Genomic DNA, 24,733 nt, shown 5'->3' on the forward strand with positions numbered 1-24,733 from the left:
TTGTAAAGGTATGAAGTGGTAAAATAAAACAACATTGCCCCCTGATTATATATGTCCCCAAGACATGAGACAGGAATTACATACCATCATTACCTCTGTTAGAGAGTAATTTTGGGCCAGGTTAATTTGAGTGCCTTTCAAACTGTAATTAATGATTTTTAACAGAATAACAGTGACCATTATGGAGGCTCCTAGGTTTGAATGTTGATGGCAGAAGTGCTGCCGTTAGGGAAGCATCTGAATCTACCCATCTGCTTTGACCAATGATGTGATCAGTACGTTGGATATGCCTACTTGCAGCATATAAAAAATGGTGACAATATCGTCACTACATATGCATGCCAACAAATGTGAACAAAAATAAAAACAATGCAGGAATGTCTCTCTCCAACAATAATATGAAACTCAAATGGGACAACTGCGGGAAATGTGGGTATAGGGAAGGGGACAAGTTAAACATTTAACAAGAGGGAGAGCCTATAGCGCAAACCAAGCCCATGATACCAACCAACCAACATCTGGAATTCCAAAAAGTGTAATTGAACATTTCTCTTGACCTGTACAGCTCAAACGAAACCCTCGATACCAATAAAATCAATCCCTTGACTTATATACCTCAAACACAGCTCTCGATATCTACTAGCAAACCACAACCACTAACTTCACACACCTACATAACTCACAAAACACCACCGAAACCTCCAGCAACTTGAAAACACAAAAAACGATATTCACTAGATGAATTAAAAATACAATCTAAATAACATTAATTTACAGACAAAACTTCAGAATTATTAGAGAATAAAACCAAAACAAAATACACTCACAAAAAAAATGCCTCCACCAAAGTCACCTAGGTTGGTTGGCGAGTGGGCGCGCGCGCACACACACCAAACTAATCACGTCTAACAAAGATGGCATATGCATAAACAAGTTGGAAAAAATACAATAACTCTCTGAAAACAAAGCAAGCACTACCAAATCCACAGTGCTGAGCACCCAGACTCAAACAAACTTCGTCGCCACAGTGATAACCAAGATTCAATTGAACCCACTACCACGCATTAAACTCAGTATGTCGACATCCACAACCAGGGGGCACCATCAAATAAAACAGCACATCTATAAACACAAACCACCTCAAAAACACCAGGCGATAGTGATGTCACACACCACACCACCATTATGTCACAGGCCAAACCAGACATTTGGAATTGGACACTTCCAATGACCCGGAATGCTGGGATGTCACCTTGGTAGGTTAGGGGGCGATTCTTCTCGAAAATCCAGACTTGGGGAATTACTTTTAACTGTTAATATCGGAGAAATCTCAGAATTTCAGGAATTTTGTAAAATCTAAAGGAATTCTGCCCCCCCACCCCCACCCCACCCCCTCCACACACACACACCATTGGAATTTTGTTGAGCTTTACAAGTCACAGATTTTAAAATACTTAATATTTCAAAGTGTGTTAATTATTTGAATCCCAATGTAACTTGTCAATGTTTAAAATCTGCCGTTTTCGTAATTGCGGAAGTTGTTAGTGTGAGATGCTCAACACTCGCCACTCATCATTAATTTCTCAGGCGCTTCATACGACATCTTCCTCCACATACTTGGAATTCCCAGGGTGTAACCCCCTCCCCTCATCTCCACTCTCCCCCCCCCCCTCCCGCTCGCACTTACACACACTCATACTTAACACTTACACACACACTTAACACTTACACACACACACACACACACACACACACACACACACCTCCCAAGTTTGAGTAGCCACACTGGATGTAGTTGGCACTTAGACCAGACCAACCAGGTAAATTTCAACCTACCAGGTATGAAGAGTTCCCTCAAAACTTTTTTGTAAGATGGAACATAGCTGTTCGTAATAACTGTTTAGGATTGCGTTTGAAAATGGTACTCTTGTCTTCCTAGGACCAAGTTTTTAAATAGAATCAAACAGAGTCACTCAATCTCAGTATTGTGGAGCAGTCATCACTTAGTGTCAGAGCCCATCACAAGACCCCATTTGTGCGAAAGACTGTCATTAATGCTGCACACCTACCAAATATAACATTTTATTAAGTGATTATCATGAAATTGGTTGTGGTGTATACCTTGACATTTTACTCAGGTGGAAAAGCCAAACATCGGAAGAAACTAACATACATGGCACTTTTAGCAGAATAAGCATGAACTTGAAAAGCTTGTTGCAGTGGCAGCACCTCTGGTGAAGAGGGTGCAAACTTCTGAAACAAAATATATATGATTTGGCCCCAGTGGAATACTCATCTGCTACATAAACTGATTATACTCCAAATAGTATTGATTTCACATCATCCAGAATTAATAAAAACAGTTATAATTCTAAAGGTGTTTTTACCGTATGTTACACATATTGTACAGGGATAATTATCATGTTAGATAAAATGACAATTGTGGCCAAAGTATTATACACTTTTTCGTAGGTTTGCAATGTTGGAAAATGAGATGGTACTGACTTAACACTAGTAATTGAAAACACTGCTGTTTTACAGTTACTAAAAATTTAATGATAGATGCAAACTATCGTGAGAAATCCTACAAACAATATTTCAAGACTTAGATTTTAAAAATACGTCTAGTAATATACTAAAACTCCTTATGTATTGCTTCTGTAGCGATAGTGAGGAGGAGATTAGATTAATTACAGTTCTTACCGAGGCATTTAAACAGTCATTATATCCATGTTTCATAAGTGAACGGAATAGCACATACAGAGGCATGTAAAAAGTCATCTCATCTACATTCCCCATGTGAATGTAACAGAAAGAAGCCCTAAAAGTGGTGCAGTGGGTGGTACCCTCTGCAACACATCACACTAGTTTGCAGAGTATCCATGTAATGGTAGATTTACAATACTGCGGTTACCTCACGGACTGGGAAGTAGCATGAAAGTAACACAGATGTGTGAGTAACAAACCTGCCTATGGTGATAAACTGGCCAGTAGCTTAGGGTGTGAGGTCTTGGTTATGTTGTAATGCAATAGATTGGTTGCAGTTCGATGAAGCCAACAAATGTGATACCATCAAACTGGCTGTGGTGAAAAACTGATCTGTAGCATAGCCCGAGGTATACCTCAGATTGGAAGGCATCAATGTGTTTGAGAGTTGGTGAAGTCGGTGAATGTGGGGGGGAAAAAATCATTTTGGTGTTTGACTGGTCTGTACCTTAGTCTGGGGTCTAGGCTAGGTTGGAATATGACATTTCAGATGTTCGGTGTGAAACAGTTTCACTATTTGAACCATGTTTGTAGTGATTGTCTGAAAACATTGAATTTTATAAAATTTACTTTTTCCTCTTAATGGGTACTGAGCTATCACATACAGGAGTGATCCATTTTATTACATATGTATCATGGTATATTACTCATTTTGTCGCCTTCATTTTATAATGTCACTCATTAAAAGTATGTGGTATGTTATTGATATACTGGGTGTTAGGATTATAGGCACAGATATTTTGATCATTGGTGCCTTAATGTGTACCCACTTCTGTGTGTTAGCTGCTTATTGTTTGCGACTAAATTTTTATTGTCATTTGACTCATTACAGCAGTAGACAAAGTCAAGAGCATAAAATTGACACTGCTATATCAGAGTACTTCGATTTACATGAAATAGGTAAAAGTAGAATCCGTATGTTAAACATCAGTACTTCCAGCTTCAAAAAATTTGTTATAGTGTAATAATGGTTATTAACTAGCATATTATGCAATGTAGCTTTAAAAATATTTACAGGCAATTCTTTAAAGTCGGTGCGTAACATTCTTAGCCCATTAACCATTCTTAGTCAAAGGACTAGGTAGGAGTTCTGTGATTTAGGTAATCAATGATATGGTACATCAATACATGTTCTATTATTATTATTATTATTATTATCATCATCATCATCTTTTTTCTGTCTAAGACGTTAGTCTGGTTAAAAATGGAAAGCGACGCGGACCTTGATCAAGTGTGACTTCCTTTTAACTGTACGGTATATGTTATATTGCATTTAGGAACTTTCGGGTAATTGAACATGTTTCAATAATTACAGATTTCTGTAGTTGTATATATATGTTTGGATGTAGCTGTATTGTGTTGATGTACTGGTGGATATTGTGTGGTATGACTCCTGTAGTTGATAGTATAATTGGTATAATGTCAACTTTATCCTGATGCCACATGTCCTTGACTTCCTCAGCCAGTTGGATGTATTTTTCAATTTTTTCTCCAGTTTTCTTTTGTATATTTGTTGTATTGGGTATGTATATTTCGATTAGTTGTGTTAATTTCTTCTTTTTATTGGTTAGTATGATGTCAGGTTTGTTATGTGGTGTTGTTTTATCTGTTATAATGGTTCTGTTCCAGTATAATTTGTATTCATCATTCTCCAGCACATTTTGTGGTGCATACTTGTATGTAGGAACGTGTTGTTCTATTACTTTGTTGCATGGCAAGTTGTTGATGTATTATTTTTGCTACATTGTCATGTCTTCTGGGGTATTCTGTATTTGCTAGTATTGTACATCCGCTTGTGATGTGATCTACTGTTTCTATTTGTTGTTTGCAAAGTCTGCATTTATCTGTTGTGGTATTGGGATCTTTAATAATATGCTTGCTGTAATATCTGGTGTTTATTGTTTGATCCTGTATTGCAATCATGAATCCTTCCGTCTCACTGTATATATTGCCTTTTCTTAGCCATGTGTTGGATGCGTCTTGATCGATGTGTGGCTGTGTTAGATGATACAGGTGCTTGCCGTGTAGTGTTTCCTTTTTCCAATTTACTTTCTTCGTATCTGTTGATGTTATGTGATCTAAAGGGTTGTAGAAGTGATGGTGTAGCCGATGTATTGCTTTGTGTATTTTGCTAGTTTCTGCTCGTTCTATAAAGAATTTTCTTAAATTGTCTACCTGTCCATTATGTAAGTTTTTTATGTCGATAAATCCCCTTCATCCTTTCTTTCTGCTTAATGTGAATCTTTCTGTTGCTGAATGTATGTGATGTATTCTATATTTGTGGCTTTGTGATCGTGTAAGTGTATTGGCTGCTTCTATAGGTCTGTGTTACTCCATTTCACTACTCCAAATGAGTAGGTCAATATTGGTATAGCATAAGTATTTATAACTTTTGTCTTGTTTCTTGCTGTCAATTCTGTTTTCAGTATTTTTGTTAGTCTTTGTCTATATATTTCTTTTAGTTCTTCTTTAATATTTGTATTATCTATTCCTATTTTTTGTCTGTATCCTAGATATTTATAGGCATCTGTTTTTTTCCATCGCTTCTATGCAGTCGCTGTGGTTATCCAATATGTAATCATCTTGTTTAGTGCGTTTTCCCTTGACTATGCTATTTTTCTTACATTTGTCTGTTCCAAAAGCCATATTTATATCATTGCTGAATACTTCTGTTATCTTTAGTAATTGGTTGAGTTGTTGATTTGTTGCTGCCAGTAGTTTTAGATCATCCATGAGTAGCAAATGTGTTTTGCGTGGGTATGTTCCAGTAATATTATATCCACAATTTGTATTATTTAGCATGTTGGATAGAGGGTTCAGAGCAAGGCAGAACCAGAAAGGACTTAATGAGTCTCCTTGGTATATTCCACACTTAATCCGTATTGGCTGTGATGTGATATTATTTGAATTTGTTTGGATATTAACTGTGGTTTTCCAATTTTTCATTACTATGTTTAGGAACTGTATCAATTTAGGATCTACTTTGTATATTTCCAATATCTGTAGTAACCATGAGTGGGGTACACTATCAAAAGCTTTTTGGTAATCAATGTATGCGTAGTGCAGCGACCTTTGTTTAGTTTTAGCTTGATATGTCGCCTCCGTATCTATTATCAGTTGCTCTTTACATCCTCGTGCTCCTTTGCAGCAGCCTTTTTGTTCTTCATTTATAATTTTGTTCTGTGTTGTATGTGTCATTAATTTCTGTGTAATGACTGAAGTTAATATTTTGTATATTGTTGGTAGGCATGTTATGGGGCGATATTTAGCTGGGTTTCCTGTGTCTGCTTGATCCTTAAGATAAGTTATTCCATGTGTAAGTGTATCAGGGAATGTGTATGGGCCTGCAATGTGATTTTTAAATAATTTAGTTTGATGTGAATGTGTTGAGGTGAACTTCTTTAGCCAGAAATTTGCTATTTTATCTTTTCCAGGGGTTTCCAATTGTGAGTAGAATTAATTGCTTGGGTGACTTCATGTTGCAAAATTATCAATTCAGGCATCCACGGTATCATCTTGCATGTGTCTGTTTCTGCTTGTATCCACCGTGCGTGTCTGTTATGTTGTACCGGGTTTCACCATATGTTGCTCCAGAAGTGTTTCATGTCTGTTATGTTTGGTGGATTGTCTATTTTAATGTGTGTGTTATCTATTGTCTGGTAAAATTTCTTTTGGTTTGTGTTGAATGTTTGGTTTTGTTTCCTTCTATTTTCACTTTTTTTTTTTCCTTCTATTTTCACTTTTTTTTCCTTCTATTTTCACTTTTTTTTCCTTCTATTTTCACTTTTTTTCCCTTCTATTTTCACTTTTTTTCCCCTTCTATTTTCACTTTTTTTGTATCTTCTAATTCGTTTGGCCAATGCTTGTAATTTCTGCTTCTTTTCATCTAATTGCTCTATCACTTCTTGTTGTGAGATTTTACCTAACCCTTTTCGTTTTTTGTCTGATATTTCATTTCTTATAAATTGTGTTAGCTGTCCGATGTCTCTTCTCAGTTTTTCTATTCTGATCTGTAGCCTGTGTTGCCATGCTGGTTTTGTGGGTTTCTTCTGTGTGTTGGTTGGTTCTGATCTCTTCCTAGTGTGTATATTTAGTGTAGTGAGTGCTCCTACATAAACCAGTAGTTGTAACTCTTCCATAGTTTTATTTTCATTTATTTTGTTGTGTATGATTGTGTTGATATTTGTTATTGTTGTTTCGACTTGTGGGTTATTTGGTGGTCTATGCAAGAATTGTCTAATGTCTGTATTTGTGTCTTTGTATTCTATATACGTCAACTGAAATTTTTCTTCTGTATCTAACATGTGTGTCACTTCGTGTTCTATTTGTGTTGTTCTGGTGGCTGTCTTAAGATTTCGTTTTCCTCTGATTGTTTAATTAGTGCGTGTTGTTCTTTGTTTGTTTGCTCTGGGATGATTGAGTCCATTATTGTATTTTCTTCTTCTTCTTATTGCACATTATTTTGTTCCAGTATTTGTTATACTTGTTGTTTGACGTTTTCTAATTCTGACTGGGGTATCCTGTTATTTTTTATTATTACACGAATCTGATCAGCTAGTCATTGTTCTGTTAAAAATTTTAATTCTGGGTATCTGGTAATAAATGTTGTGTATACTTGTGATCTGTATCCAGTTGTGTTGGTTCCTAAGTTTGTTGCTTGGTAATAACAGAACATGAGGTGTTGGTTAACTTCATCTGACCATCTCATCCTCTGTCTTTGTTTTCTTTCTAGGGTGGTTGCAGGAAGCATATCCTGCAAAACACCTCTATTTGGATTTAAATCATTTTCCGTGTGGCTAGCAGTGTCGTTACCACTGTTGACGGGCATAGGGTTAAAGCGTTGTCCCCGACCATAACAGCGCTTGTACGAGGCTTCATTAGTTCTGTCCTGAACCAACTAATCACACTAAAAGGGGGGTTAGCCCTATTAGTGGTTTGTTCTTTCCGTCGCCTTTTACAACTGGCAGAACATACCGAAGGCCTATTCTTTACCCGAGCCTCCACGGGTTTTATTATTATTATTATTATTATTGTTATTATCACCTCTCAATACAAAATTAGAAACAGTTTCTAATGTATAATAAAACATTATAAATGAATAAATTTACTTCTGTCAGATACTGCAGCTTAATAAATAGAAGTTTACAATCTTCTTTTGTATCGAAATGATTCATTATTTTTAATTCTTTCTTTTGCAAAAATAAAATGTCATTTATGTGACATCGGCTATACCACAAAAAATTCCATATGATATTATTCTTTCGAACAAAATAACATACGCTGATCTTACATAGTTATTTGGAACATGTCTTTTTAAATTTCTGATTTAATAAATTACTCTTGAAAGTCTAACAATATATATTTAATTTATTGTCAATAATAACACCTTAATTTTAACAGTTTCTAATTCTTGCTGGTTAGGAATCTCGTAGAAGCTAGAGTAGAGTGCCTGGGTTTTACTTTCATTTAGTAAGAAACCGTCCGCTCTGAACCATAACTAAGATCGAGCAAGGGTGTTTTCGGTCAATGTTTCCAATATGCGTAGATATGAGCTGTTATTTAGAGAAGTTGTGTCATTGGCATACAATATCGTATTAAAATTTATAAATACTGGCAGGTCATTAATGATTAATATTAACTAAAAAGGCCCGAGTGCCGATTCTTGTGGCACTCCAGATCCAACATGTATCAAATTTGACTTCTCACTACCATTGGACACACTTTTGTGATTCTTTAGGAAAGATTTAGACATATTTATATTGTTGCCATCAAAACCATAGTAAAATTCCTTATTCAACAAAGTATCGTGCTCTACGCAATGAAAAGTTCCATTCAGGTCACAAAATGTAATTTGGGTGTAGCACCCAGTCTCGAACACATCTAGAACAAATTTTACTAGGAATAAATTGCATCAGTTGTGGATTTACCTTTCCTAAATCCAAATTGTTTATCACTTAATTATGTTTGATCTACCTAAGTAAATACTAACTTGATCATACATAATCATTTCAAAATTTTTAGAAAAACACTGCTGATGGTCATGGGCCTGTAGCTAGCTGTACAATTCTTCTCTCCTTTTTTATATATGGGCACAACTCTTGAAACTTTCAGTATATCAGGATAAACTAGACACTCAATAACATCTTTCAATAAATTACATGACAAATCATACTAACCAACACTATCTGAAGGTTTGAAAGTTTTCACTGTTTTCAGGATAGTATTTGGACACACTTAAGTGGAAGTGCTCGGGGGAGGCTTTACAATGCAGTTGTCCATGATACTAATTGCATTTTTTGGGGGGGAGGGGGGTTATTTATTTAACTACTAATTTCTTCAATGGATTGGATGCAAAATTGGTTAAATTCTTCTTAGGTTATAGCAATATCATATATTTGTTTAAATGTGCACTAGACTTAATTATACTTCAGGCTTTTTTGCATTTGTTATTAAACTTTCCAATGTTAACTGTATTATGTTGCTTCATTGATGGCCTGCCTATACTTACACTAGATGTAGTATATAATTCATTATACAGTTATGATATACTGATTTTGTACAGACCAGAATAGAATATAGCATAATAATACTTTTCAATTGCCCTGACTGCGGAGTATACCATTCCTTTGTTTTCTGTTTTTTTGTAATCACTACTAATATTCCCTGTACTGTACATCTTTTCAGAGGAATGTTATATTCTAATATATTTAAAAATTCCAAGAAATACTCGTTATGAATAATACATACTGCATCATGATCTGAGAAAGTGAAACTAATTACATCAGTGGACATAAGTTTTTTTAGAATTTGTAGATATATTGTCAAGACTTTCAGAGCCACTTGTAAGTTTACACGTAACAGAGTATAGGTTAAATCATCGAAGCAAATTTGTGAACTCTGTCACAAGTTTCATTTGTCCAGCAGGACATAAAACTTGAATTGACATCCCTCCAATGATAATATTTTTCCATTTTGGTGTGCAGATGTGTGTTAGAAGGTCCTCATGTTTGTCAAGGAAGACATGAGGGTCACCACTGGGTTACCTGTTCACTACTAGTGCCACTTGATTACTAGACCTGATATTTCAAAATGCAGTTTATCACAGTGTTGAGATCTGTCCTACCACAGTTTGATGCAAGAGGTTGTTTTTACATATATTGCTACCCCACTGTTTCAATAATGTCCTTTATTACAGCAACTAAGTAATGTGAACCATTCAATACTTCATACCCAAGATCATCCCCTTTACACCAATGTTCACATAAAAATAAAATATCCACCATGTTTTCATTTGAAAGTTCGTTAACTATTAAGTTTTTATCCGCCATACCCCGAATGTTGCGAAAGCCTATTTTAAACTTTACTTTTGGCATTGTTTTATTTGCATATTTACTTAGCTGAGAGTACTTAATGTTAACATGCAAAAGTTTGCAAGGTTGTGCCCTTACATTACTGGAACATCCAACGTGGTATGCCTATATGCCTACAAGTTTTGTCATCTCATTTGGAACATAATCCAGATGATCTTTCTACCTTCCCAAGCTTATCCCACTGTATCATCTAACACATGTTTACCTAATTTGTAGAAATGTTAGGCATGCTTGGTAATGTGTCTATGCTACAACTGAAATTATAATTAAATCGACACCCTAGCTGCAAACAGGCATTTTGAAAATGTGTGCCCCGACCTGGACTCGAACCCGGGGTCTCCTGCTTATGTGGCAGACGCTCTATCCATCTGAGCCACTGAGGGCACAAAGGATAGTGCGCCTACAGGGATGTATTCTTTGCATGCTCCCCGTGAGACCCACATCACCAACATGTCCACACACTACATTCGTAGATGGCCTAATAGATGTTTGCCCACCACACTCATTACTCATGGCAGATTAATCTAACAAGTCCTGTACGAGTTGAGGTACAGTGTGTGCATTCGCATAAGTAGGACAATGGCTCATAGTCCAGTCAACACCGTCAGAAACTTCTTTATATTTACAAATGTTGTAAATGAAGGTCTGCCTTTCTTCAACCTAATTAAGTCAGTCGTAGGTTCAGTATTGTTTTGTGTGTTCCTACATTTCTCTGGAACCACTGATCTTCCCCAGAAAACATCTTTGCTCAGTACTGGCTTGCCATCTGGGCTCTTGATATTGGTTTAGCTGCTTCTCTTTTCTCGTAAGGGCTCTGTAATTTCCCTACAGGCAGCATCTATGTTTTTCATCTAACAGTTTTTCAATTCTTCAGTAAGTAAGTGGTGTCAGTATTCTGCAACCAAGACTTGTTAAACTGATTGTTAGCATTCGCATCATTCAGCACCTGAATATATTGGAATTGGATTTATTACATTCTTCTTGAAGTCTGAGGTGTTTCGCCTGTCATATCTTGCACATCAGGTGGAATGGTTTTGTTATGACTGGCTCTTCCAACGATTTCAATAATTCTGAGGCAATGTAGTCCACTCCAGGAGGCAAAGTGGTCCACTCCAGGAGCCTTTTTTGCACTTAAGTCTTCAATGCTCTGCAAAATTCTTCTTGCGTTATCATATCTTCCATCTCTTCTTCACTTACTTCCTCAGTTCTTGCTATAATTTTGTCCTCAAGTTTGTTCCCCTCTGTATATTCCTTAGCCTTTCAGCTTTCCAATCTTTGCTCAGTACTGGCTTGCCATCTGGGCTCTTGATCTTGGTTTAGCTGCTTCTCTTTTCTCGTAAGGGCTCTGTAATTTCCCTACAGGCAGCATTTATGTTTTTCCTAGTTATGAATATAGTAGAGGGAAACATTCCACGTGGGAAAAATATATCTAAAAACAAAGATGATGTGACTTACCAAACGAAAGCGGTGGCACGTCGATAGACACACAAACAAACACAAACATACACACAAAATTCTAGCTTTCGCAACCAACGGTTGCTTCGTCAGGGAAGGAGAGGGAAAGACGAAAGGATGTGTGTTTTAGGGAGAGGGTAAGGAGTCATTCCAATCCCGGGAGCGGAAAGACTTACCTTAGGGGGGAAAAAAGGACGGGTATACACTCGCGCGCGCCCACACACACACACACACACACACACACACACACACACACACACACACACACATCCATCCACACATATACAGACACAAACAGACATATTCAGAGGCAAAGAGTTTGGGCAGAGATGTCAGTCAAGGCGGAAGTGCAGAGGCAAAGATGTTGTTGAATGACAGGTGAGGTATGAGTGGTGGCAACTTGAAATTAGCGGAGATTGAGGCCTGGTGGATAACGGGAAGAGAGGATATATTGAAGAGCAAGTTCCCATCTCCGGAGTTCGGATAGGTTGGTGTTAGTGGGAAGTATCCAGATAACCCGGACGGTGTAACACTGTGCCAAGATGTGCTGGCCGTGCACCAAGGCATGTTAAGCCACAGGGTGATCCTCATTACCAACAAACACTGTCTGCCCGTGTCCATTCATGCGAATGGACAGTTTGTTGCTGGTCATTCCCACATAGAATGTGTCACAGTGTAGGCAGGTCAGTTGGTAAATCACGTGGGTGCTTTCACACGTGGCTCTGCCTTTGATCGTGTACACCTTCCGGGTTACAGGACTGGAGTAGGTGGTGGTGGGAGGGTGCATGGGACAGGTTTTACACCGGGGGCGGTTACAAGGGTAGGAGCCAGAGGGTAGGGAAGGTGGTTTGGTTATGCATTCTTCTACAGCCTTGCATTTGCCCTCAAGCCATTTCTACTTAGCCATTTTGCACTTTCAGATATTTTTAGGCATCTGTGTTCCCTTCTGTGGCTGTAAATCACCTTGATTTCAGCCATTTGCAGTACCACCACAGCAAGGCCTTGTGGGCCAATGTTGCAAGGCCATATCAAGTCAATCATTCAGACAGCTCTCCCTGTAACTGCTTAAAAGGCTAGTGCCCCTATTCAGGACCTAAAGTTTAGTCTAACCTCTCAATAGATAACCCTACAATGTGGTTGCATGTATGGTATGGCTATCTATATTGAGGAGGCACACAAGCTACCATGCCTCGGCAAGATCTGTAGTTCATGGGGGATATTTCCCTTGGTATACACTGATCAGCCAAAAGATTATGACCACTGCCCACCTTGTTGTTGGATGCCACCTGGTGTCGTTACGGGAACGTGATGTGGCAACAAAAGTATGTCAGCAGAGCAGATACGTACAGGGGATCACACTAGCGAAGATATGGCTGTTAATGGGGAAATCCATTGAGATAAGTGACTTTGACAAAGGGCTGATTATTATTAAGCAGAGCTTGTGAACAAATGTCTTGAAAATGGTGAGGCTGGTCGTGTGTTAACATGCTGCTGTTGTGAGCATCTACGGGAAGAGGTAGGAGGGCATTGAAAATATCACTACGCACTAAATGGATCGACTCTTCACAGGACATTAGGTTCTGAGGCTTGTCTGCTCTGTAACGTAGGATAGATGGTGATCTTCAGCAATTTTGCCAAAAGAGCACAATGCTGGTGCACGCACAATGCTTTCGGAGCACACTATTCATCGTACATTGTTGAGCTTGTAACTCTGCAGCAGACCATCCCTACATGTTCACTTGTTGACCCAACGACTTCATCGGTTAAGACTGCAGTGACCAAGGGACCTTCGGGATTCGACTGTCGAACAATGGAAATTTCACCTCTTCTGGTGAATCACATTCTTGCTACACTGGGTCATAGATTGTCTTCACAAACACCATTGTTGAGGTGAACAGAGGCTCAGAATGTGCAGCGCGTCACAGATGCAGGCTGGTGGGAGTAGTATTATGCTATGGGAGACATTCTCCTGCACTAGCAGGGGAACTGAAAGTAAAATTCTATGTACCGACTTGACAGAAAATCCTAGGAAGTTCTGGTCTTACGTTAAATCAGTAAGTGGCTCGAAACAGCATATCCAGACACTCCGGGATGATGATGGCATTGAAACAGAGGATGACACGCGTAAAGCTGAAATACTAAACACCTTTTTCCAAAGCTGTTTCACAGAGGAAGACCGCACTGCAGTTCCTTCTCTAAATCCTCGCACAAACGAAAAAATGGCTGACATCGAAATAAGTGTCCAAGGAATAGAAAAGCAACTGGAATCACTCAACAGAGGAAAGTCCACTGGACCTGACGGGATACCAATTCGATTCTACACAGAGTACGCGAAAGAACTTGCCCCCCTTCTAACAGCCGTCTACCGTAAGTCTCTAGAGGAACGGAGGGTTCCAAATGATTGGAAAAGAGCACAGGTAGTCCCAGTCTTCAAGAAGGGTCGTCGAGCAGATGCGCAAAACTATAGACCTATATCTCTGACATCGATCTGTTGTAGAATTTTAGAACATGTTTTTTGCTAGAGTATCATGTCGTTTTTGGAAACCCAGAATCTACTATGTAGGAATCAACATGGATTCCGGAAACAGCGATCGTGTGAGACCCAACTCGCTTTATTTGTTCATGAGACCCAGAAAATATTAGATACAGGCTCCCAGGTAGATGCTATTTTTCTTGACTTCCGGAAGGCGTTCGATACAGTTCCGCACTGTCGCCTGATAAACAAAGTAAGAGCCTACGGAATATCAGACCAGCTGTGTGGCTGGATTGAAGAGTTTTTAGCAAACAGAACACAGCATGTTGTTATCAATGGAGAGATGTCTACAGACGTTAAAGTAACCTCTGGCGTGCCACAGGGGAGTGTTATGGGACCATTGCTTTTCACAATATATATAAATGACCTAGTAGATAGTGTTGGAAGTTCCATGCGGCTTTTCGCGGATGATGCTGTAGTATACAGAGAAGTGGCAGCATTAGAAAATTGTAGCGAAATGCAGGAAGATCTGCAGCGGATAGGCACTTTGTGCAGGGAGTGGCAACTGTCCCTTAACATAGACAAATGTTATGTATTGCGGATACATAGAAAAAAAGATCCTTTATTGTATGATTATATGACAGTGGAACAAACACTGGTAGCAGTTACTTCTGTACAATATCTGGGAGTATGCGTGCGGAACGATTTGAAGTGGAATGATCATATAAAATTAATTGTTGGTAAGGCGGGTTCCAGGTTGAGATTCATTGGGAGAGTGCTTAGAAAATGTAGTCCATCAACAAAGGAGGTGGCTTACAAAACACTCGTTCGACCTATACTTGAGTATTGCTCATCAGTGTGGGATCCGTACCAGATCGGGTTGACGGAGGAGATAGAGAAGATCCAAAGAAGAGCGGCGCGTTTCGTCACAGGGTTATTTGGTAACCGTGATAGCGTTACGGAGATGTTTAATAAACTCAAGTGGCAGACTCTGCAAAAGAGGCGCTCTGCATCGCAGTGTAGCTTGCTCGCCAGGTTTCGAGAGGGTGCGTTTCTGGATGAGGTATCGAATATATTGCTTCCCCCTACTTATACCTCCCGAGGAGATCACGAATGTAAAATTAGAGAGATTAGAGCGCGCACGGAGGCTTTCAGACAGTCGTTCTTCCTGCGAACCATACGCGACTGGAACAGGAAAGGGAGGTAATGACAGTGGCATGTAAAGTGCCCTCCGCCACACACCGTTGGGTGGCTTGCGGAGTATAAATGTAGATGTAGATGTAGAACTGTGGTAGTGATCAAAGATATGCTGACAGCTACGAACCATCTGCATCCCTTCGTCTTTGATGTCATTTTTTTCAAGCAGTACTATTTTCCATGTCTCGAACTATTCTACAGTGATTTGAGGAGCATTACATTAAACTCGTGTTGACGTCTCGGCTACCAAATTGGCCTGATGTGAATCCTATGGAATCCATCTGGGTCACTATCAGTTGCCATCACTGTGTACACTAATCAGCAGCCTGTTGTTGTTGTTGTTGTTGTTGTTGTTGTGGTCTTCAGTCCTGAGACTGGTTTATGTAGCTCTCCATGCTACTCTATCCTGTACAAGCCTCTTCATCTCCCAGTACCTACTGCAACCTACATCTTTCTGAATCTGCTTAGTGTATTCATCTCTTGGTCTCCCTCTAAGATTTTTACCCTCCATGCTGCCCTCCAATACTAAATTGGTAATCCTTTGATGCCTCAGAACATGTCCTACCAGCCGATCCCTTCTTCTAGTCAAGTTGTGCCACAAACTTCTCCCCAATCCTATTCAATACTTCCTCATTAGTTATGTGATCTACCCATCTAATCTTCAGCATTCTTCTGTAGCACCACATTTCAAAAGCTTCTATTCTCTTCTTGTCCAAACTATTTATCGTCCATGTTTCACTTCCATACATGGCTACACTCCATACAAATACTTTCAGAAATGACTTCCTGACACTTAAATCTATACTCGATGTTAACAAATTTCTCTTCTTCAGAAACGCTTTCCTTGCCATTGCCAGTCTACATTTTATATCCTCTCTACTTCGACCATCATCAGTTATTTTGCTCCCCAAATAGCAAAACTCCTTTACTACTTTAAGTGTCTCATTTCCTAATCAAATTCCCTCAGCATCACCCGACTTAATTCGACTACATTCCATTATCCTCGTTTTGCTTTTGTTGATGTTCATCTTATATCTTCCTTTCAAGACACTATCCATTCTGTTCAACTGCTCTTCCAAGTCCTTTGCTGTCTCTGATACAATTACAATGTCATTGCCGAACCTCGAAGTTTTTATTTCTTCTCCATGGATTTTAATACCTACTCCAAATTTTTTTTTTTGTTTCCTTCACTGCTTGCTCAATATACAGATTGAATAACATCGGGTAAAAGCTACAACCCTGTCTCACTCCCTTCCCAACCATAGCTTCCCTTTCATGTCCCTCGACTCATAACTGCCATCTGGTTTCTGTACAAATTGTAAATAGCCTTTTGCTCCCTGTATTTTACTCCTGCCACCTTCAGAATTTGAAAGAGAGTAGTCCAGTCAACATTGTCAAAAGCTTTCTCTAAGTCTACAAATGCTAGAAACGTAGGTTTGCCCTTCCTTAATCTAGCTTCGAAGATGAGTCGTAGGGTCAGTATTGCCTCACGTGTTCCAACATTTCTACGGAATCCAAACTGATCTTCCCCGAGGTTGGCTTCTACTAATTTTTCCATTCTTCTGTAAAGAATTCACGTTAGTATTTTGCAGCTGTGACTTATTAAACTGATAGCCTGTTATTTACATGAATTACATGACCCATGTTTAAACATCAGTTGCCACGTACCTCCACAAACCTAACAGCAGACTGTCGGATATGCAGAATTAGTGATGTATTATGTTCCAAAGACGGATAGACAAGCTATTAAGCAGGTGGTCATAATATTCTGGCTTATCGGTGTATTGGTGAATAAACACAAAAAAAATTTAAAATTTGGTGTTGCCTTTTACTTTGAACAAAACCAGTATTGATCCCACATAATTTGAAGCCTATCCAGAAAGCAGATGTCAGAAGGAAGGAAGATTGAGTTTAATGTCCCATCGCTATCAAGGTCATTAGAGACAGAGCACAAGCCCAGATTGTGTGAAGGACGGGGGAGGAACTTCCAGAGAAACTATCCCGACATTTGCCTAAACTGATTTAGAGAAATAACGGAAAACCTAAATCTGGATGTCCGGATGCAGTTTTGAACCGTAGTCCTCCAGAATGTCAGTCCAGCGTGCAAACTACTGCGCCACCTCACTCGGTCAGATGTCAGAAGTGGAAAGATTGTAGATTTAGGATTCTTAAAATAGTGAGGAGAGTTTTTTTATTTTATTTTTTTTATTTTTTTTAATACTATAAAGTTTTCGTAGAAACATGAATTAATTCTAGTACGAGGCTAGGAATGTTTGTTACTTTGTCCGTATTATATCTGTATGTATGAAATTCATAATTCCCTTTGTATTAATTTATCTGTTTTCTTTTTCAACAGGGCTTAAAGTGCTAGTAGGCAGGTTTTGCCAACATTCTCAGTTCACCAGTGTACGCTGTTGCAGAAACTACCATGTACAGTCTGCCTGTATCTCATGTTAGTAGACCTGACACAGTGCAACTATCAGGAACCACAACACTGAAAAAATTGACAGCCATCTACCACTGGACAGTCTCTGGTTTTGATATTTGTCCTGAGGATGCTGTAAATATTGGGTCTCCTGTGTTCTCTCACCCAAATTTGAGTAAATGGTGCATGGAACTTGAAAATGACAACGGCAGACTGATGATGTGCTTCCGTCTTGTGGCTAGTGATGATTCTCTGCCTGTGACTGCAACCCTTGAAGCTTTAGTGTCGTATCGGGATGGTACAAAACACAGTGTGTATTCACTTGAAGACCACAATCTTAAAGTAAATGAGAGATCTTCTCTGCAGTGTCTGACGGACAACATTAACACTGAAGAACTGGGTGACAACTGGAGTTTTGAATGTGAAGTGTGCATTGTGGAAGTGGTAGCAGAGGACACAACTGAGGAAGAGCTCGAGTCAGACGTGGCCAAGGATCTGGAGCAGTTGATGGACTCGAAATTCTTATCAGATATCACATTGAGTGCTGGAGGGGTCCGGCTGGATGCACACAGGGCGATATTGTGTGCACGTAGCCCTGTTTTCAGAGCCATGCTGAGTCACGACACGAAGGAGGCTCTGGAAGGCCTCGTGGAGATCTCTGACACTGAACCGCAAGTCGTGTCAGAGATGTTGCACTACATGTACACAGACAAAGTACGTGTACAGAGTGATGTGACAGAGCAGCTCTTGGTGGTCTTCGATAAGTACGGGCTCCAGGATGCCAAGGTGAGGTGTGAGATGAAGCTGGCGAGACAAGTTACAGTAGACAGTGCTGCTGATATTGCTGCCCTTGCCATTGTTCACACCTGCAGCTTCCTGCAAAAGGTGTGTGTGGCTTTCATTAAGCAGAATCTTGAGCAGGTGGTTGGCAGCAGAGGCTGGGCAAACCTCATTGACAGGTATCCTGAGGCTGTGAAGACCATCTGTGAATCGGTCACCGAAGGATCAGATAGGTAAAGATATCTTTACATACAACAAACTTTCCATGACATTTGGAATGTTAATTAGGTATTTAAATTTTTAGTAACATTATACACTGAGGTGACAACTTGTGAGATAGATGGCAGTAGTATTGCATACACAGTGTACAAAACTGCAGTGCATTGGCGGAGCTGTCGTTTATATTCGGGCGATTCGTGTGCAGAGGTTAATGACATGATTATGGCCACATGATGGTAATAAGACTTTGAATGCGGAATGGTAGTTGAAGCTAGACACGTGGAACATTCCATTTTGAAAATTGTAGAATTCAATATTCGAAGATTCACAGTGTCAAGAATGTGCCGAGAACACCAGATTACAGGTACATAGTGTCAGAGAACAGCAAAGCTTTCATAGTTGTCAGTGCTAACCGACAAGCACCACTATGTGAAACAACCACAGCAATCAATGTGCAACATAATACAAACATATCCGTTACGATATTGCACCAAAATTTGCTGTTAATGGGCTATGACCGCAGACGAGCGACATGAAAGTCATTGCTTACAACACGTCACCTGCTGTGCCTCTCCTGGTCTTGCGACGCTATCGATTGGACCCTAAGTAAATAGAAAACTGTGGGCTGGTGGGTTGAGTGATGGTAGGGTTAGTGTGTGGTGCAAACCCCACAAAGCCATGGACCCAAGTGTCAACAAAGCACTGTGCAAACTGGCGGTGGCTCCATATTTGTGTGGGCTGTGTTTGCATTGAATGGATTGAGTCCTCTGATCCAACTGAACCAATAAGTGCCTGAAAATGGTTAAATTTGGCGACGTGAGCCCATTTGCAGCCATTCGTGGACTTAATGTTCCCCAGCTGTGATGGAATTTTTATGGCTGACAGTGTGTCATGTCTCTGGACCACAATTCGTTTTGAAGGCCATTCTGGACAGTTTGAACCTATGATTTGGCCAACCGGGTCACCCGACATGAATCCCATCAAACATTTAAGGGACTTAATCAAGAGGTCACTCTGTGCACAACATCCTGCACCAGCAACACTTTCGCAACTTGTGGACAGTTAGAGGCAGTGTGGCTCAATATTAATAGCAGGTGATGACCAACACTGTTAGAATGTGATCAAACTAGCTTTTTGGAGAAAATACGCAAGTTGGCCAAGATATAAATTTAGAATGTAATAAAACCAGAAAGTGAATGGAAAGCTGCTCACAAAATGCGATCATTTCATACGCTAAAGGTGTGAAGCTCTATCAGGATAGTAACTGTTCTTAGGGCTACGATAGACTATCCTCCCATTGGCTGCCTCCAACTTGATAGAAGATGCATTGACAATATCTTCTCTGTAACATGAACAACCACAGCACATGGATGACAATTCGTAAAGTTTATCCCATCTGCCTCTCCCCTCTGCAAGTTACCTTACCCTCTTCCCCCCCCCCCCCATCACCCCTGTCTTTCCATATTTCCTCTCTCTTCCCCCCTCTCTCCCACTCTGACGCCCCCCCTCTCTCCCACTCTGACGCCCCCCCTCTCTCCCACTCTGACGCCCCTCCCCTCTCTCCCACTCTGATGCCCCCCCCTCTCCCACTCTGATGCCCCCCCCCCTCTCCCACTCTGATGCCCCCCCTCTCCTCCTCCTCTCAATCCTCTCTCCCACTCTGTCATTGCTTCCCCCATTCCACTCTCCTCTCCAGACTCGACTCGACTCTTGACTTTTGTGGTTACTTCTAGAATGTACTCAAACCGAATATAGAAATTGAAATTGTACAGTCCAGGTGAGTTTTGAACTCACGACTCTCCATGCAACAGTTTCATATCATAACCGCTACACCACTGTGATACTCAGCTTCTTCTGTGACAGTATTTTGTACATTTAGCTCTTATTTTTAACTTTTAATGGTCATAAAGCTTACATTCCTTCTCCACAGTGAAAACTTGACTTTTATACTTAGGGTGACAACCTTTTAGTGATGTTGATTTAATTACTATCACGCAGTTTAATTACCACTGTGTTATTGTTTCTTAGTCTCTCAAGTAAACCAGAATATTATATCCCATATAGATGTGCTGCATTTCTGACAGACATGACATCTATTATTCCTTTCGTGGCTTTAACAGTTTTTTTTTTTTTTTCCCAGTAATCAGAGAATCGTGTGATGGAGTGTGAACATAGGAGGATAGTAGCACAGACTTCAAAATACTGTGACCGTGTCATTAGAAAATCAATTAAAATTCACACCAGGGACAGTATTATCAACAGGAGCTGTGGCTATAGTCATCAAGGCTTGGGAACCAGCACTGGGTCTAAGTAAACACAATGACTTTGTGGCCAGGTCTCACAGAGCAACTGTGACAACACTATCACATATGCTGATTCAGTCACCTCCATGGCTGCTGACAAGTGTCCTCAGTTGCAGACCTCAGAGGAAACAACTTGCTGGTGGAGTGCATATAAGTCAGTCATGTACCCTCAGGAGCTTGCTTTGCCAGTGCATCTGATGGTGGCAACATGTATGATCACTGAAATAATAAGTCTGTCGAACACTATGGACAGGCATCACATCTGCGTTCTGTTCGCTCAACAACTGTGCTGAGAGAAACTGAAAAATCACATCTGTTTTATGTTAACCTAATAAGGACATTTGCTTACTTTGCATATTTTATGTTCACATTCTCTAATGGAATTCTCTTCCAGAGTGTGTACGTAAAGCAAATAAAGTGGACTAAACTAGTTGTTGAAAGCCCCTTGCAGAAATATTGAGCCACACTGCCTCTATAGCCATCCACAACTGCTACAGGATTTTGAGCACAAAGTGACTTCTCGATTATGTCCCATGGGATTTATCTAGATGAACAAATAATGTGCCCAAACTGTCCAAGGTGTTCCTGAAACACGTTGCGAACAATCATGGCCTGGTGACATGGCGCATTGTCATCCATAAAAACTCCATAATTTTTTGTAAACATGAACTCCATGAATGGCTGCAAACGGTCTCGAAGTAGTCAAACATAATCAGAACCCAATCCAATCCATGTAAACAGAACCATTATGGAGCCACCAACAGCTTGCAAAGTTGTTGTTGACAACTTGGGTCCATGGCTTCATCGTACCTGTGCCACACTCAAACCCTACCATTAGGTCGTACCAACTGAAATCGGGACTCATCTGAGCAGGCCTCAGTTTTCCAGTCTTGGGTCTGACTGATGTGGTCATGAGACCAGAAGAGGCATAGCAGGTGACGGGCTGTTAGCAAAGGCACTCGCAATGGTCGTCTGCTACTACAGTCCATTAATGCCAGATTTCACCACCCTGTCTTAATGTATACATTCATCGTGTATCTGACATTGATTTCTGCGATTATTTCACGCAGTGTTGCTTGACTGAAAACTGTGCAAACACTGCTGCTCTCAGTTCTTAAGTGAAGGCCGTCAGCTACTGTGTTGTCCATGGTGAGAGGTAATGCCCGAATTTCTGTATTCTTGGCACACACTTGTCACTGCCGATCTCAGATATTGAATTCCCTAACGATTACTGAAATGGAATATCTCGTGCGTCTAACCCCATCTACCATTCCGCATTTGAAGTCTGTCAATTCATGTGGTGGTCAACATCATATCAGAAACCTTTTCGCATGAATCACCTGAGTATAAAAGACAGCTTCAACAATGCACCGCCCTCTTATACATTGCATGTGTGATACCACCAACATCTGTTTATGACATATTGGTATCCCCTGAATTGTCACCTCAGTGTATTTCCCAATACATCTACTGCTTAATGGTGCTTGCTGCTGATAATGACTACTAGACACAAAAATAACTTACACTTCAGTTCCTTGCATAAGATCCAGAATGGATTACATATGCAGGTGCAGAGATTACTAAACATAGTGGTGTATCATTGTCAGATTGTATGCTGGTTTCATGTAGCTCTCCACAATATTTGATCATATTTGATAGTCTATCCTATTATTGCAACTTCCACCCACTTAAAGCCACTTTACTGTAGCCAAGCCTTTTCTGTCTCTACAGTTTTTACTCCCCCATACTCCAATCAAAGAACAAATTTGATATCCCTTGATGCCTCAGGGTGTGCCATATAAACTGATCCCTTCCAGAATGAGATTTTCACTCTGCAGCAGAGTGTGCGCTGATATGAAACTTCCTGGCAGATTAAAACTGTGTGCCAGACCGAGACTCGAACTCAGGACCTTTGCCTTTCTTGGGCAAGTGTTCTACCAACTGAGCTACCCAAGCACGACTCACGCCCGGTCCTCACAGCTTTACTTCTGCCAGTATCTCGTCTCCTACCTTCCAAACTTTACAGAAGCTCTCCTGAGAACCTTGCAGAACTAGCACTCATGAAAGGAAGGATATAGCGGAGACATGGCTTAGCCACAGCCTGGGGGATGTTTCCAGAATGAGAATTTCACTCTGCAGCGGAGTGTGCGCTCATATGAAGCTTCCTGGCAGATTAAAACTGTGTGCCGGACCGAGACTCGAACTCGGGACCTTAGCCTTTCGCGGGCAAGTGTTCTACCAACTGAGCTACCCAAGCACGACTCACGCCCCGTCCTCAGTGTTTCATATCGGCGCACACTCCGCTGCAGAGTGAAAATCTCATTCTGGAAACATCCCCCAGGCTGTGGCTAAGCCATGTCTCCGCTATATCCTTCCTTTCATGAGTGCTAGTTCTGCAAGGTTCGCAGGAGAGCTTCTGTTAAGTTTGGAAGGTAGGAGATGAGGTACTGGCAGAAGTAAAGCTGTGAGGATGGGGCATGAGTCGTGCTTGGGTAGCTCAGTTGGTAGAGCACTTGCCCGCAAAAAGCAAAGGTCCCGAGTTCGAGTCTTGGTCCGGCCCACAGTTTTAATCTGCCAGGAAGTTTCAAACTGATCCCTTCTTTTGCTAAAGTTGTACCATAAACTTACTTTCTCCCAAGTGTGATTTATTACCTCCTCACTAATCATCCGATCTAGGGGGCAAGTTGTGACTCCTATGGCGATGAGTGAAATAGGTTGCTGGTAGATCAAGATGAAGTACAGTTCTCTGGGGTGTGTTCTACAATGGTTGTGGTGACAGGAGTTGAATAGTATCCACCAGAAAAACATCCCTGGTTAAGAAAGTCTTTTATTTATAATAGTTAGTTTTCGTTCATTCCTCATTACTAGAAGGGCATTCTGTTAGCAAAAAGATCAGATCATGATGCACAAATTTTAACTCTAAAAGATTTTTGTGCTGCAACACGTGTTATAGTCATCAGCTGTTTAAGAAAGCTGATCCAGTTGGTGTAGAGACCTTTGTAAACCTTATCAAGGAACAAGAGTGACAAGATGTTTATAGCGCTGATACAGTAGACGATAAATATAATGCTTTTCTCAAGACTTTTCTCGTGCTCTTTGAAAGTTGCTTTCCGTTAGAACATTCAAAACGGGGTACTAGCACTAACAGGCAGCCCTAGAGGGATAAGAATATCTTGTAGAACAAAGTGGTAATTATATCAAAAGGTTAGAAACAGTCAAAATCTAAATGCAGCAGCCCATTACAAACAGTATTGTAAGGTGCTTAAAAATGTTATTAGGAAGGCAAAAAGTATGTGGTATGCAGATAGAATAGCTAAGTCTCAGGATAAAATTAAAACCATATGGTCAGTCGTAAAGGAAGTAGCTAGTCTGCAGAGACAGGTCGAGGATATAGAATCAGTGCATAGTGGGAATGTCCGTGTTACTGATAAGTCGCATATATGTACAGTATTTAATAATCACTTTCTGAATATAGCAGGTGAACTAAATAGAAACCTAGTCCCAACAGGGAATCATATAGCACTCGTAGAAAAAAGTGTTCCGAGACTGTTACGTGAAATGCTCCTCCATGATACTTACAAGAGGGAGATTGAGTTAATAATTAAATCACTAAAGACCAAGAACTCTCATGGATATGACGGGGTATCTAGCAGAATACTGAAGTATTGTTCTATGTATGTTAGCCCAGTACTTAGCCATATCTGTAACTTTTCCTTTAGGAGTGGTCGGTTTCCTGACCGATTAA

The 24,733-nt window shown here is 40.1% G+C and overlaps 1 protein-coding gene across 3 annotated transcripts in view; it reads left to right on the forward strand.

Moving 5' to 3' along the window:
• Window positions 1-24,733, forward strand: part of LOC126210186 (uncharacterized) — a 221,713-nt gene that overhangs the window by 130,198 nt on the left and 66,782 nt on the right. For all 3 annotated transcript variants that reach the window (XM_049939350.1, XM_049939352.1, XM_049939351.1), the window contains exon 2: window positions 17,618-18,699. In XM_049939350.1, coding sequence (XP_049795307.1) covers window positions 17,690-18,699 — 1,010 coding nt within the window. In that variant the 5' untranslated portion in view covers window positions 17,618-17,689. The remainder of the gene's footprint in view (window positions 1-17,617; window positions 18,700-24,733) is intronic.

This window comes from Schistocerca nitens, chromosome 10 (assembly GCF_023898315.1).
Source record: "Schistocerca nitens isolate TAMUIC-IGC-003100 chromosome 10, iqSchNite1.1, whole genome shotgun sequence".
Classification (NCBI taxonomy): domain Eukaryota; kingdom Metazoa; phylum Arthropoda; class Insecta; order Orthoptera; family Acrididae; genus Schistocerca; species Schistocerca nitens.